Source organism: Trachypithecus francoisi, unplaced genomic scaffold, assembly GCF_009764315.1.
Source record: "Trachypithecus francoisi isolate TF-2019V2 unplaced genomic scaffold, Tfra_2.0 Lachesis_group0, whole genome shotgun sequence".
NCBI lineage: Eukaryota > Metazoa > Chordata > Mammalia > Primates > Cercopithecidae > Trachypithecus > Trachypithecus francoisi.
In genome coordinates, this window is record NW_022681453.1 from 8550889 (window position 1) to 8567339 (window position 16451).

The 16451-nt window shown below is 36.2% G+C and overlaps 1 protein-coding gene across 7 annotated transcripts in view; it reads right to left on the reverse strand.

Moving 5' to 3' along the window:
• MME (membrane metalloendopeptidase) overlaps positions 1 to 16451 on the reverse strand; it is an 88642-nt gene that overhangs the window by 11216 nt on the left and 60975 nt on the right. For all 7 annotated transcript variants that reach the window (XM_033203612.1, XM_033203643.1, XM_033203613.1 and 4 more), the window contains 5 exons: positions 12067 to 12125; positions 5536 to 5655; positions 3927 to 4060; positions 3752 to 3817; positions 1 to 96 (listed from right to left, as the gene is read on the reverse strand). In XM_033203612.1, the coding sequence (XP_033059503.1) occupies positions 1 to 96; positions 3752 to 3817; positions 3927 to 4060; positions 5536 to 5655; positions 12067 to 12125 (475 nt within the window). The remainder of the gene's footprint in view (positions 97 to 3751; positions 3818 to 3926; positions 4061 to 5535; positions 5656 to 12066; positions 12126 to 16451) is intronic.

Genomic DNA, 16451 nt, shown 5'->3' on the forward strand with positions numbered 1-16451 from the left:
CTGTGCAAAGTTCAAGAAGAATAGTTGTTTGTGATTTAGGTCAAGTCCAGGAAGTAATTTTTCTTCACCATTCTTTTTAACATAATTCTGATAGGCCTAGGCAGTTGATAAAATAGAAAAACAATAATTATAATTCCTTAGGTTATATATAAACCTATGTAAAAGATCTTGTCACCAAGTAATTAATATTTTATATTAAAATCACCCTAATAATACATTTAGTTATGGTAACCTACAGCTATTTTATGGATTAGAAAGGCAAATCAAATTTATTTACAAATGCTCTGAAAAGAACAAGATACTGATTAGTAGATGACAAGAGCCTGGTACATGTTAGGTGATCCATAAATGTCAATTGAATGAATGGATGACCTAAACGATGAAAAACTTATCTAAATGTTGTTTTATAAATTGATGAATAAGACTAGTCAGGACAAATGAATTGCCAAGTAAGTCTACAATTGCTACATTTAACTTAGTTACTACTCTCTTAGCAAAATAGACTCACCAGACTAAGTTCGAGTGACTCTTACCAAGTCAAAGGGTTCTCTTGAGATCCCTTAGAGGCCTAGTCTCCTATGAGTCTGAGGACAATAAAATGCAACTATTCTGGTCTTTTGAAGACAGGAAAAAATGGACAAAGTCTCAGGTACATTTGAAGGAAAATATTTAGGTAATTTGAATGTCAAAAAGTGCTCTTAATTCTTAAAGATTTATGCGCACTACTGAAAAAAATGAGTTTTCCTCTACTAAATAAACTTTTAAAAGGAATTCATAATAATCGTTCTAGATGTGTCATTTCAATTTAATACAAAGGAAGGTGACCAACTAGATGAGCAGAAGATATATTTCATTTCTGCCACTTACCATCGACATAGACTTACTGAACCTCTACTATGTAACAATGCTGGGGATATGGGAAAGGCTTGCACCTGCTCCCTCTTAGAGAGCTTGAAATCTAGCAGGGGGGCAAGGTATTACATGTTAAGAATTTACATATTTTCAAAATGTAATAAAATATTTGCACAATTGTCATTTGCATCATCATTACAATTCTGTACTTGCTCTAGGTAAGGATCTCCGTGGAAGTACTATCAATCCCAACTTTGGCTGGATTTTATAGCAGTGATTATCAATCTGGCTGTGTATCAGAATCACCATGGGAATATTGAGTGCCAATGCCTTCCACTTCAGTCAAGATGGAGTGATAGGGACTGGATTTAACTTCTTGCTGAAACAACTAAATGATGAACAAAATATTTAAAATAATGGTTTGCGTAACACTGAACATCAGGCAAAAGGAGAATGACCCTGAGAGATGTTAAACATTACTCTCAGTGAGTCCTATCCTGCTGAGCTTATTATCCTGAGAGTTTTCAGGCCACATCGTAGGAGAAAACCAGTCAGAGCTGGGGAGACTCCTTGAGTTGAGGAGAAGGAGCTGAGAGTTCAGGGACACCAAGAACAGGTTACTAAAGAGGAGAAAGCTACACAAAAAGAGAACCTCAGAGATTATAGATGGCTATCCTCAAGCATTCAGCTTAGTCTTGATCTGAAGATGTGTGTGAGCAAAATACTCAATGCTAGGAAAACAATATCCCAAAAGGACTAGAGATAACAATTTATGGTACTTACACAGGATGAGAATGGAAAACTCCAAGATTCACAGAGTAGATTCTTATCTCAGCAGTTGAGAATAATGTGCCTAGACTGAACACTGCCCCCATCTCAACGAATAGTTACAAAAGCAAGACCCAAAAGGATCAAACCATTTTCCAGGATTTTAACTGTATCCTAGAATAAAGCTCAAGAATATATATAGGAAAAGGCCAGGCACGGTGGCTCATGCCTGTAATCCCAGCACTTCGGGAGGCCAAGACAGGCGGATCATGAGGTCAGGAGATCGAGACCATCCTGGCTAACACAGTGAAACCCCGTGTCTACTAAAAATACAAAAAATTAGCTGGGCGAGGTGGCGGGCGCCTGTAGTCCCAGCTACTCAGGAGGCTGAGGCAGGAGAATGGCGTAAACCCGAGAGGCGGAGCTTGCAGTGAGCCGAGATCCCACCACTGCACTCCAGCCTGGGTGACAGAGTGAGACTCCCTCTCAAAAAAAAAAAAAAAAAAAAAAAAGAATATGTATAGGAACAAAAGAACATCCAGCACCCAAAGAGGTAAAATGTCGTCAGCCACAGTGGCTCATGCCTGTATCCCCAGCACTTTAGGAGGCCAAGGCAAGTGGATCGCTTGATGTTCAGGAGTTTGAGACCAGCCTGGTCAACATGGCAAAATCCCATCTCTACTACAAATACAAAAATTAGCCAGGCATGGTGGCACATGCCTGTAATCCCAATTACTTGGGAGGCTGAGGCAGGAGAATCGCTTGAATCCAGGAGGCAGAGGTTGCAGTGAGCCAAGATTATGCCACTGCACTCCAGACTGGGCAACAGAATGAGACTCCATCTCCAAAAAAAAAAAAAAAAAAAAAAAAGGAGTAAAATGCAAAGTGTCTGGCAATGAGTAAAAAAATCGCTAAGCATTCAAAGCAGCAGCAATCTACCATGCCCCTGGAACTGGCTGGACTTATTCTTTTGGAAACCTGTAGCTGACTTAATCTTCCAAGCTTCACACTCTGATCATCTTTGGTCACTGCCAAATTGCACGCTGCATCAGTCACCTCTTCCTCCACTTCTCTGGTGTTCCCCTTCCCTAACCCAACCATCGATTTTCTCCTCCTCCACTCTAATCCAAACATTTCTATAACGAACAAATGATTCTACATCCTCATTTTCTCCACGGATCATTCCATCCATCCTTGTCTTAGAGAAGCCTAGTTCTAGCCTAGGAACAACTTGTTCCTTGTGACATCTCAAGTAGACGCTGCTTGTTCTCCTACATATGGGCTACTTCATAGTTGAGAAAAACACTCAAAATCACCCTCATCCCTCTTTGTTGCTTCCTAGACCATCATTCCTCCACCCTTTTATGAAATTCCCTGCTTTTTCTTATGCACATGGCATCTACCAGACTCTTTTTTAACCCTTGCTCAGATCCTCAAATAATGACCTTTTATAAAGCATTCACTGCTTTATCTCCAGCTCTTAGAATAGTGCCAAACCTATTAAGCCTCAATGAATATGTATTGAACGCAAGAATGAATGGAAGGCTAAATGGGATTCTAAGCGATGCTCTACTGATAATAGTCCTCTGTGTATAATAGTGTGATTGACTACAAGGCCATGTGCTGGAACCATACCACATCAGTCCCTTACTGTATTATATGTGAACTATGGTTTAATATGCCTGTGGTTTACATTGATTTTTGTTGCCAAATGCTACTTCACCTGCAACAAAACTGAAGGTCCTGTTTCTTATATTGGTCAATGACCCTGAAATAATCCTTCTTATGGGACATCTCTTCTAAAAAAAATTATTTCAAGTATTATTTCTTAGAAAAATATTGCCTCCTTTGTGAACCCACTATCTACTCATTTCAGTTGATATAATATTCCATGTTTTCTCTTCTTCTTGGCTCTTTGCAAACTTAAGTGTTCAGCTCTGTCACATCAATGTATTGACCCTTATGGTTAGCATATTCACAACTCTTTCTCCTCATATTTTTTCCCATTTTCTATTCATCTTTTACTGCTTATATTATAGGAGTTTCTTTTTTTGCAAAAGGTTGTACATGAATTATTAAATATGAGAAACACTCTAAATCACTAAAATGGAAAGAAAATCTTTTTACTTACTCTGTATGCTTGACCAATACCTCCATTATCAGCAATGTTTTCTCCCAGTGTATTAATTCCATTGAGCTGTTAAAAAAGACACTTTATTAGGATTGTTTTTTTAAAAAAAAAACACCAGCAATACACTGAAGATTGAACGTGTCTAAAACTTTTCAAGAAAATGCTAATGACATACGTGCTGTCCACCTGCCAGGTCCCAGGAAAAGTTTCCATACTGATACACCATGCACTGGGATTGCTCTTTAAAGTTACTTGCAGACTGTTGAGTCCACCAGTCAACGAGGTCTCCATCTTTGTTAAAGTTTCTGCCTATAACATATTTATTTAAGTAAAATGGGAACTCATTGCAACAAGAATTATAAGATATCTTTAATTCAAAGTGCAAGAACTGAAATACTGCTGTGTGACAGAACATTAAATTAGGCAGACAATGAGAGAAACTGTCATCCCTCCTTATCACAGAGTTGGCAAAGCCTGGAATGCCAGAGCTTTCTTTGCTGATGTGTCTCAGCATTGACCCAGACATTTCACCCATTTGGCTCTTGATATCTCAGAAGAGGCCGCCAGACAAAATATTCTTGAAGTTATGCCTTGTTCTGTTGAATGGTTTTTACCTGACCCAAGTCTGTTTAGTTTGATATTTCGAGATTTTTTAAATGGTCAACATTTTTATTCTGGCATTTTTATATTACTGGACCCTTCATAGGACAATGTGGGCTCATAGTTTGCCTCTATCTCGAGCACACACAAAAGTCTTTTTCTCCTGTAGCTTCCCTGCCAACCATAAACTACATCGATCTTTCTCCCTTTTGAGCTCCAATTGCATTTATATGTATCATGTGTTTTGACACTTAATATTACCATCTTTTTCATATTTGTCTATGATGTAGTGATTAAGAAAAGGGCTATATAGGCAACCTACTTGAACACACCTGCTGGTTCCACCAGTTCCTATCTTTGTATCTTTGGGCACATCTTTCATATGCTTTTATTTTTTTCCACTTGGAAAATAGAAACAGTATTAGAACCTACCTGTAAAGATTGTTGCATAGTTTGAATTAATAGACACTTAGTAAGTCTTTTTAAGAATTCTAACATTCCTGTCTCTTTTTCTTTCTCTGGCTCTCTAAAATGGGGATTATTTTCTCTTTATTGTTCTCTTTCTACTTTCTTTCCATTTGTGAATGAAATTTGTCATAGATTTAGCTATCACCTCTTTACTATTTCATGTCTTTATTCCTCTCAGGAATTCAGCTTTGATTGAAACTCTAAATTGATTTTGCCATTTAGGGTGGCATTTAAGTGCCTGTTTGCAAAGACTGAACTAGGTAGTAGGTACAAGATTAAAAAAAAAAAAGTCTCTGACCCAAAGCAGCTTAAGAGTCTTATGAGCACTTGCAGAGACAATATTTTCTGATTTTTACATCTTATTTTAAGACATATACATGCAGCCTGTCTTTTAAGAGTATGACAAGACACGTCATATACAATCAGGAAACTAAGACCAACATTATCACTGCTGCTGACAAACACCATAGTATTTTCCCAATAGGAATATTTACTTCATTCTGCCAGAGTGTAAAGCACACATTGCTCACCTCACTATGAGAATTTTTTTGATCTCTTTAAACAACAATTTAAAGGGAAAATTGAAAGTGTGGTGAAAATTAGAGAAACGATACATGTTTGAATAAATGTAGCTTTGTAGTAATAAATTATAATAACTCTTAATCAAATTTATGAGCATATACCTCAGCCAAAGGAAAATGTCAACTGCACTTTACCATTGTCATCAAAGCCATGGGTGATTTCATGTCCTATGACCATGCCGATGCCCCCATAGTTCAATGAGTTGGACTGCTGGGCACTAAAGAAGGGGGGCTGCAGAATGCCAGCTGGGAAGACTACAAGGAGAGAAGATAGTTAGAGATTATTTGTGGCATAATTTTTAAAAAAGTTTTATTTTCTTAGAGACAGTCCTCCCTCCTCAGCCTCCTGAGTAGCTGGGACTACAGGTGCATGCCACCATGGCATTATTAAGTGATGGCAGGCTTGGGGTTTGGCTTTGTGCTGGCTAAGCTGCTGTTCACGATGTCAGTTTCACTTAGTTATATACAAAAATCTTCTGTAATAGAAGCCAATGCAGGCATTTTATTATGGATGACAACAGAGTTCACCCTGGAATGGGGCTATAATCTGTGATTTATCATCATGATTCACTTTACAATCTCTTTTAAGATTGTTTTGTGCTCTAAGGAGTTTGGAGCAAAGGGAACTAGTAACCTTCTTTCAGAAGGTTCTTTCACCCTTGTAAACATTTGGAAGAAATAGTTACTCAATAACACCAGTATTATTTTTAATGTTATCGAAGAAATTGTATCCATCTACAATAATATCTTAAATAAACATTGCCCTTCAATTGTAGGTATACTTCTATCACATAACCTTACCTTATTTTCATCAAGGCACTTATGACTACCTCATATTCTATTTATTTCTTTATGATCACAGTCCTTCCTTTTCCTGTCTGCCCCAATCCTACTCCAGGTCCTCAAGTATTAGCCCTTGGTGAGCAGAGATTTGTGTGTCTGTACATACATTTGTTTATGTTTTAATTTCATACATTTTTCTAGTTCATTATCTAAATACCTACAATTGAACAATACCTAAAACTAGAATAGTACCTGGAACATTAACAGTGCTTAGGAAATGTGTTGAATCAATGAATAATCAATGATAAATAAATGAATGATCACCCTAACTTACTAATGTGTCCTAAAGAGTTTAGTAAATTAATAAATGAATAGTAGTTTTCAATATGTCTACTCTGACATCTGCATTCACTTGCTAACTTCCTCCATTCAGATGTCTCACAAACGTGTTATATTTAATGTGTCAAACATCAAATTCATTTTCCCCTCTAGGCCCTCACTCTGTACTTTTTCTGCTAATGGCACTTGAAGGGTCTCTATCAGCAAAAGTGAATGTTTCTGTTTATCTTAGATGTCTCCTTTCTTTTACAGTCTTTTACAAGTCTGCTTAGGCAGAGGCTGGGTGAGGTAGCTTTCAAGAGCATCTTTATCTCCTCCTGTCAGTATTACTGTCCACACATACTCTCATTCCTTGTCTTAGGAATGACTGAATTTCCTGATCAGTCTCCCACTTTCTGTCTCACCCAACTGTAATCTATTCTAAATCTAATCTACTCTCTGAAACTATCCTGCAGCCAGATTAAAGACAAATCTGGGCATCATCACTCTCCTGCTAAAAGTCTTTGGAAGGCTTACCATTGCTTGCTAGCTAAACACATCTTTCTGGCCTATGGCTCCAGGGTCCTCTCCCCTCTCTGCTTCCATCATATCCCGTATCCTCTTATAATATAAACTCTGATGAATTATATTTCACTATTCCTGAAATATACTAATAATATGTCTTAAATACTAATAAAAGATGGAGATTATCTTACCTTGGAATATACTTCCCCTGTTTAATAAAATTTTGGATCATATTACTTAGAGGTCATTAAACTTTGACCTTAGAAAGAAATTAAAATTAAATTAATTAAATGTTCATAGTTTAGTAATTCCACCTTTAATGGCTTAAAACTCTAGTATCCACTAAATAACTGAAACATTATTTTATGTAATAAAAAAAAAACCTTCAGTATCAACACCTATTAAGTGCAAAGCCCTGGGTCATTGCCATGCAGGACATTAAGAATATAAAAGAAGGGCCCTGACCTTAAGATTTTTAAGATCTAGTTAACACAGAGTAGCACATGTTATTTCTTTGTCTTTCAGGTGGACTGAACACAATATAACCTTGCATGGGCTTCAGGGATAAATATTAGATATTTACAAAGAAGACTTCAAAGTATCTGAGCAATTTAATTGCTCTCCAGACCTCTACAAAAATTTGGAAAGTTGCCATAACCGTCAAATGACACAACAACAAAAAAGTACTTTTGTCCTTAGAGAATTTTGATGAAAGTTATACCTCACGTGTAGCAGCCTGAGCTAAACGGAGCCATGAAATTATTTTTAGCTTAAAGTATAAAAATTATGTGCAGTACTTTATTAACTTAAAGTGAATGCTATCTCCCACACTATGTACTTTGATTAAAATCCACCCATTATATAAAATGCTGTTATGAAACGTGCTATCAAGACTAAATATTAACTATAAAGATCCTGCTGCTTTAATCATGCCCCGATATGCCATCCTTCAGGCAAGTGATAAGACTTTTATGGTTCTTATTAAATATTAGTCTTCAAGTTCAACTTTGCTAATTATGACCTCCTTTTTTACTTTGTCAGCTAAATCTCTGTAAGGAGGATTTTCCCCATTAGCCTTACTGCTGTTACCTAGTAGGTGTCACAACTGTTGTTTATAACCAACTGCTTAGTTGTGCATTTTTTATGTTCACGATTGTCAACAAGTTAGTTAATTAAATAAGTCATTGGGCCATGAAGCAAAAACTGTGTCTCCTCTTTCCCCCGCCTTTTTTCTTTTTGCCTCCCCAACACAACTTTAATTTTTGAAGGCTGCTAGCAATTCAATTTTAGAACATTTCATATAAAGCCTAAGGCAGCAATTGAGTAATTGTTTTTGGTGCAAATTAATTAACCTTTTTTTTTTGTTTTTTGAGACAGGGTCTTACTCTGTCACCCAGGCTGAAATGCAGTGGTGTGACCTTGGCTCACTGCAACCTCCACCTTTCAGGCTCAAGAAATCTTCCCACCTCAGCCTCTCAAGTAGCTGAGACCACAGGCGTGCACCACCATGCCCAGTTAATTTTTTTTGTAGTTTTTGGTAGAGACAGGGTTTTACCGTGTTGCCCTGGCTGGTATCAACTACTTAGCTCAAGCAATCAGCTCACGTCAGCTTTCCAAAGTACTGGGATTACAGGCATGAGCCACCATGCATAGCCGAAACATTCTTTTTATATTAAATGGAGTAATAATATGTTTGGAAACGCTCTTAATTTTCAAGTCTGAAAATAAAACTCCTAAGAATAAATAAGGCAATTTAGACCATTTAACTATCTCAAGGTATTTATATTTGACACAGGCTGAACACACTAAAGAACTTATATATTTGAGAAATCAAAAAAATGATTTAAAAGATTCTGCAATTTTAATGGAAAAGGAGAATACATTCAATCATTTCCTTGACTGAGATTTTAAGGTTTAATACGATGACTGAACAGCACCTAGAACTTACAGAGAACCATATGACAAAATATGGAAGTGCAGCTTTCCTAATGTCATGTTATGGAGGCCTTCTAGAGCTCCATGAAGTAAACATGTAAGGAAGAGGAACAGTGGATTAAGCACTTTTAGTTTGCCTTCTTTCTTGGAAATTGACTTTTTTTGTTGATATGAAGAGGTAGGAATGCATACAACTTGGAATGTAGTTTACATGTTTGAGTTCTAACAAAATGGTGAAAACTGAATTAAGAAGTAGAAATTATTGATATGAGTAAGTCTCTATTTAACAAAACAAGTGCTTTTTTTTTTTTTTTTAACATAACAACATAAAATGACCAATCCCATGAGAAAGTGTATGCAATCTAATCTGGAGTATTTGTATGTCTATGTGTGTGTGTGGAGGGAGGGGCTCACTTATGGTGGCACATGCTATTCTATACCAATCCTAATTTTATAATGGACATTATCCCAAATCCATTAAGACAGTGTTGAAGAAGACATGTATATAGGTATGTATGTGTGTATTTATATTCATATACACATTTGTTTTTCTTTTCTTTTTGTTTTTTTTTGAGACACAGTTTTGCTTTGTCACCCAGGCTGGAGTGCAGTGGCGCGATCTCAGCTCATTGCAACCTCTGCATTTGGGATAAAGCAATTCTCGTGCCTCAGCCTTCTGAGTAGCTGGGATTACAGGCAACCACTACCACAGTGGGCTAATTTTTGTATTTTTAGTGGAGATGGGGTTTCACCATGTTGGCCAGGCTGGTCTCGAACTCTTGACCTCAGGTGATCCACCCACCTTACCCTCCCAACGTGCTGGATTACAGACGTGAGCCACCACACCTAGACCACATACACATTCCTATCAAGAAAAAAGATGGAGATTTGACTCTTCAACTATTTTTAGGTAAGACAATCCCTACTTTGAAGATTTAAACTGTCAAAGAAAAAAGGTGTACATTTCAAGGATTTCTCCTCTTTGCTGTTCAAGAAGCAGACAAGCATAAGAAAAGAAGTTAAGTTTTCTTATTTTATATTTCCATTGGATCCTTATTTTAAGGATCTTGGGAAAGATCTTTTTTATATAATTCAGAATTGTTATTATAGCTAATTTTTGATTTGCCAGAGGATTATTGTCTATTTTGTGAAATACGGCACTTTTACCTTCCTTTTCCTTTTTCTGTATGCCTCTTTGGCTTCAGGATATTATACTCAAAATGAAAATATTTTCAGCTCTTCTCTGATCGGGGAATCTCTGAAGTGGGCCAATTTTGAGCCACCTCCAGGGACTTGGGGTCATTCAGAATCAAACAAGGTCCTGTCTTGGCATAAATGCCTGAGCTTACTCTAGAGAAGGGCTGAAGGACTGAACATGCCAGAGTGGTTCTACTGAGGATGCATCAACACCAGGTCCAATAGGATCCAGGGTCCTCCCTGGGCTGGACTGAAATGAAGCTGCATCCCTTAGTCTGCTCTAATGCAGCACTAAGGGGTCTAAGTTGCCTTGCTTTGACTTGGGATTCCATTGAAAGTTAACTATTCTGTTTGTCTCAGGACCCAATGAACTAGACACTGAGAGAACTACTGAATATTAAAAAGAGGGCTTCAAGTGAAGACTCTCTAGAGATAAAGGCATTTTAAAACAAGATCTGAATGGTTTCAAATAATATAAAGGACTGACTTCATAGGTTCTGATGAGTTGATTATTAAGCAGGTTCTGGTCTGGGTTGGGGCAATCATTTCCCTAGCCAGAAAACATTAGCTTAGACTTTGAGCTAAGTAATTTTAATCTGAGTAAACATATCTTACTTATTGTTTATATGTTATACAAAATAATCTTTTCTGGTTACTTTATACAGTTTCAGGTCATGTACCACGGTAAATTCCAGATGTATTAAGGTTTTACTCCAAAAATAGAAATCATAAAAATACTAGAAGAAAATGTAGATAACTTCTTAACCTAACTCTTTTTAGAGTTGAAAGCAATGGGGAAAGGTATAATCAAACTTTAACATAAAAATATACAATTTATTTTAAGGTTTTTTTTTAAAGCCAATGATAAATATCTTGTAAGAGTTTTTATAATTTCTAATCTAATTGGTAATAGAATTCAATAAAAATGAGGCTTACAACAGACTCTGAGATATAAGAAGAATGGTTTAGAATAATGCTGAGGTTATCTTCTCTCTTAATTCTAGACCACGTTTAGAAAGGAAGGGCAGGACTGAGTGCACCTGGAGAACTGAATGCACCTGCAGAAGCTTGCTCTACTATTTGTTTAGAATATTTCTAGCAGTACTGAATCAGTTGAGTACCTTTCTAATGCTAAAAACCCCTTGAAAATAAAATGAGCCAGTGTATGTGATAAGTGATATATGTGATCCAATGTATGTTCAAAGATGTCCAGGCCTTCCCAGGAAGAGGAAATATTTTTGTCATATTATGTCATTCAGTTATTCATCATATATGATAATTTATTCATGTATTAATCTAAGTATATGTCTGTAACAATACTATAAGTGAACATATGAAATTTTTTTCTTTTTTTGATCAATTGTGGCCAGGTAAATACAATTTCATATGATTCAATCTAATATAATTGAGATTCCAACTCTCTAAAGCCCTTGGAGCCTTCCTGAATGGAGATGACATAGAATAGGATCATCTCTCACAGAGGCAGCATACAGAATTGCCAGGAGGACTAGATCTGTGAAAAGTTGGCTCTTGAAACCTTAAACCATTTTTAGAAGCTAATGTTTAATGAGTCCTAAAGTCAATATGACTTTATATAGATATATTCAAGGGACTTTTAAAAGGTACTTAGAAATAAAATAAAAATATTTAGAAATAAGATAAACCATTTTAGATATAAATAGGAATATTGTAAAAGAAAACTACTTAACATGACTTGTACTAATCTGAATTTTCCTATTATAGTGAAAAAAGGTACACAGATGCATTTACTTTCAAGAAATGTATTCAGTAGATCAATAACTCAGCCTCAGCTGTGCTTGTTTAGAGGTACTGTAATTGGTCATACAATGCGCTACAGGTTTGGAACAATAGAGAAATATTAAATAATCATTTAAGAATACACCTTACCTATCTGATTTCTTCCTGAAGAGTAAAATGCATTGACTACAGCTGCTCCACTTATCCACCTGTAGAAAACATAAGAACTCATTACAAATGATACCGCATTATCTGATTCAACCCACTCACACAATTAAAGCAATATTACTATTTCTAGATGAATCTTAACTTTCTGTTTGAAACATGATCAACAAATTAAAATTAGTTCACTAGTTGAGAGCTCATTTGAAGGCATTTCTATTTCTTGAAAAACATCAGCATATATTCAAGTGTGTAATCTTTTGTTTTATTTGCATGGATTTTTTTGGAGGCCTCTGATGTTGCAAAACCTATTCAAATATATCACTTCAGAAATTGCAATGGGGTAACATTGTATTGAAATTTATTTAGGTTTATGTTCCTGATACTAGGTTACTATGACAACCATTCTGGAGCAGTTGACAGAATACTGAAGTCTGTGGGTCATTAAAACTTCAGATTCAAGTATATTAAGAATAGTTAATTCCTGGTTTACAAAGAACCTTTTTGGGAACTAAGATATCTCAAGCAGTTGTGTCAGGGTAATATGTCTCTGATTATTGCCCTTTAAAAGTATCTTCAAAAAATACAACATTCCAGCTAATTGAGCAAAGATATATTTTTGTATGACTTTAAAACGAAACCCAGGTCATTCTTAAGTAGAGTTGTCAGTCTCTGTCTGTCTATACTACGTCTAAGGCTCTGTATAGAACCTAGAGATTTTATAAAATACAGTTCCTGACTTCAGGAGACTCTAGTTTAGTTGAGGAGATGAGAAAAGTGCATAAATAACTATAGGCTGAATGAGAAAATGGCAAACAAATGGCTCCCAGATGATAATTTGAGGGACGAGGATAGGAGCCAAAGTTCCCATGTCTCTCTGCTCAGATGTTATGAAGACTATATATTAATAATCATGTGTTAAGAAATTTTGTGCAACAGGACTAAAGTTCTCATCTTAGTAGACTATTACATGTATCGTTATTTGCTCTTTGGAAAAATGGATACTGCTTGACTTCAGATAACCTCTTAAATGTCAGCACACATGCATACATTTAAGCAGTCATACATCATCATCTAATGGCTTCACTGCAGTTGTTCTACTTTCATGGCAACTGTTAGAATGGCAATTATCCTACTCACAGAAGGGGTGTACAGTAATTAGTACAATGAGGTTACATCAGAACTGTTTCTAAACCCTGCTCTGCCAGGTGAGCTGTACAAAGTCGGCTTTAGTTACAATGTCACTTTAGTTACAATGTCAGTAACTATTTTGGGATGTCAGAAGTGAATTTTATTTTGATCTCTTAAAAATAAGGAGCAGAGGGCGATATATAACAACTGACTGATAAATTCAAAGAATGGGTTTTGTCTACAACAACCTGATTAAGACTTTTTTATTTAAAGGGTTTGGGGCTTTAAAAAAATCTAGTTAACATTTCTGTGAATTTTTCTTTAGGAAGAAAATAAGCTTGGAGATGGGGAAGAATGATTGATCAACGTGTTTCTTCCTTAGTTGGTTACTGCTGTTGTTTTAAATCGAGAAAGCATTTTTAAACAGGATGGGGGGGACTGATAATATCAGCCCTCCTTAATTTAATCACAGCCGAGTCATCACTATTTCAGTATTTCTTGCAGGTTGATGATTACAACAATATAATTTTATTTATTTTAATTAAACTCTATTTGCTTCCCACATAATTTGTGGTGACTCACAAGAAAAGCATGTATGTGTAAACCCAGGGATATTAGACTAAAATTGAGAGATCAGAAACTATGTAGAACAAATAGATTGCATTTATGTGACTGTGAAGTATTATAAAAGAAAATAAGCAAAAATCATGATTAGGAAATATATTATGACTATGTTTATATATATTCAGACAGTTACTGTAATTCAGGTTCAGATATGATTCCAGGCTGTCTGGCAAGAAGGTCAAAATGGAAAATGTGCTCTTACTACTCCTAGGGGGAAACATTGTTCCTTGCATGATTGGAAAAAGGTAATTCTGATGTGTCCCCGACATTTTCATGGCAAACATGGCAGCAAATTTTTTACATAAACAGCTTATAGTTATTAAAATTTTAACTGCTATAGAAGTTAATTTAACAGCTATCTAGGTCCCAGGGGTTCTAGGGTTCAGTTTCTCAACTGCAAACTTCTGGTTTAGTGACAGTGAATGCTACATGGGCTTCTACAGGTAATTACAAATAACAATTGCATATTTTTTGGCTCTGGACTAGTCAGAAATCCTAATACTGAAATAGAAAAGGTGCCAATCCAAATTGTTTTTAAATTGTTATTATGGAGGAGAGGAACAAGATACATGAAATTAATTTTTCAGACAACAATAGATCACAAAAGTGGGACACCAATGAATGAAGTTTATATATTATCCATCTTTTGTCTATCGCTTTTGTAGAACTAAATGTCATACCTTTTGTTTTAGTGCTTTTCTGCTCTTCTGTTACATTACGTTAAGGGCTTTAAGATTGCATTTGATTTATGTTTGCAAATTTCCAGCAGGAATCGTTTTGCTTATTAAAATGTCCACTGTGAATTATACCTTAAAGAAAATAGGTAGCTATTTATGACCACTGAACATTCAAATAAAATTAGAATTATGGTGTTGGGTTTACACAGCACTAGCTTATAGGATTTCCCTTTTCTTCTTTGAGATCTTTCTTGACGTGCCCTCAAACCAGTCTGGGGAATTACCAAAAGCTCAGGACATTTTTTCCCTGGTAATAATCAGAACTGGAAGTACTGTGATTAGACCGTTACATCTTAAATAAGGTGATGATAACAGCTATAGACTGAATGTCTAATATTTGTGATCAATCACAAAATATCTCTCAATGTTAATACAAAAGCTAAATTAACAGGGCCAACTAAACAGTGATGTAACAAAAACTCTAAATTCTTTTGGTTTGAATGCAGCCCAAATTTGACCCTGGCTGGCAGCACAGAGAAGAGAAAATTCACAAAGAGAGAGTGAAAAGGTGGTGATTCTTGCCCTAAAATAATAGTGTAGGTTACCTGAAGATATCTTTAAAGTGTGGAGGTCAAACACTAACAGCCTCCAGAGAGCAGTATCAGACTTGAGAGATGAACCACTCTCTTCTCCCATTTCTCATCCTTCCTCTGGTGGTCTGTATGTGTATGAATGTGGGGATGTATGTGATATAAAGCGAAGAGTGGGGAAGCAGGAAGGAAGAAACCTTATTTTAATTTATGAGATGTAATTTTGTCAGGTAAGCTTATTCTCGTTTGGGGGCATTCGGCAGTAAAACAAAGAGGGGCCACTAGAAGCAGTACGCCCCTCAAAGCTGAGCTAACAATGTGGGTGGGGAATAGAACTGAAATATACTTGACAGAGGAACCAGGTGTTTCTCTTCTATCTCTTATTGCCCTGAAGAAACTGAGTGCTGAGGAAAGTGTGAAGAAATCATTTTTATAGCTGGGAAGGAGAGCAGAAGACAACAGACTGATCCTATAGCTTTTTGGTTATAATAAGCCCACTAGATTGCAAAAGCACCTAGAATAAATTTTTTTTCATCCACTCTCTTGTAACTTAAAAACTGAAAACAATGAAATTATTAGTGAGCCTTTACTGCCAGTGTTCAATTTCTCAGCATTTAGTAGTCTCAAAGCAACTCCTTTGAAATCAGCAGTGCAATACGATAGTTTTTCTGTCTTCCTCCAGTCCCCTGGGTGGAAAGAATTCTTATCTTGTAATCACAATAATCACTCTAATCCTTTACATTTATCAACATTCTCTCATCAAGACTTTGAAGTTTTCCATATACTTTTATTCATCTTTCAAACCATCCATATATTTGCAGGTATAGAAACTGAGGCACAATATGGTTATTAAACTCTTTCCTAATACACTTACAAACTATGTTATATAACTGGGAAAATCATATTTAAACTAAGAAGAATAGGAACCTGCTCAGCTTCCAATCAAATCTCCTACTCCTAGGCTGTTGATCTGCACCATATACAAAATTTCATTACAGGAATTAATGCCATTTTCTTCCCATCCTCTTTAAAAACGAAGATGATCATTTCTTACTACTATGTCACACTGGTTACTATTTAATGAGCACCGAAGTTATGTGCCAGGTGCATTACACAATGTACAACACAACCATGCGAGACAAAAGTGAAGTTATTATCACCAGATTATAAAGGAAAAAATCTAGGTTCAGAGGTTAGGAGGCAAAGCAGGACTTCTGACTCAGGTCTACTCCCCTTACCCCATGACGCCAGAGCACAGGCTCTTCCCAATGATCCCTAAGTGTAACTTTTTACCCAAAGGCAGAAGCACAGTAGGACCAAAGAACTTCTACTGCTGCACACTGGTTGTTAA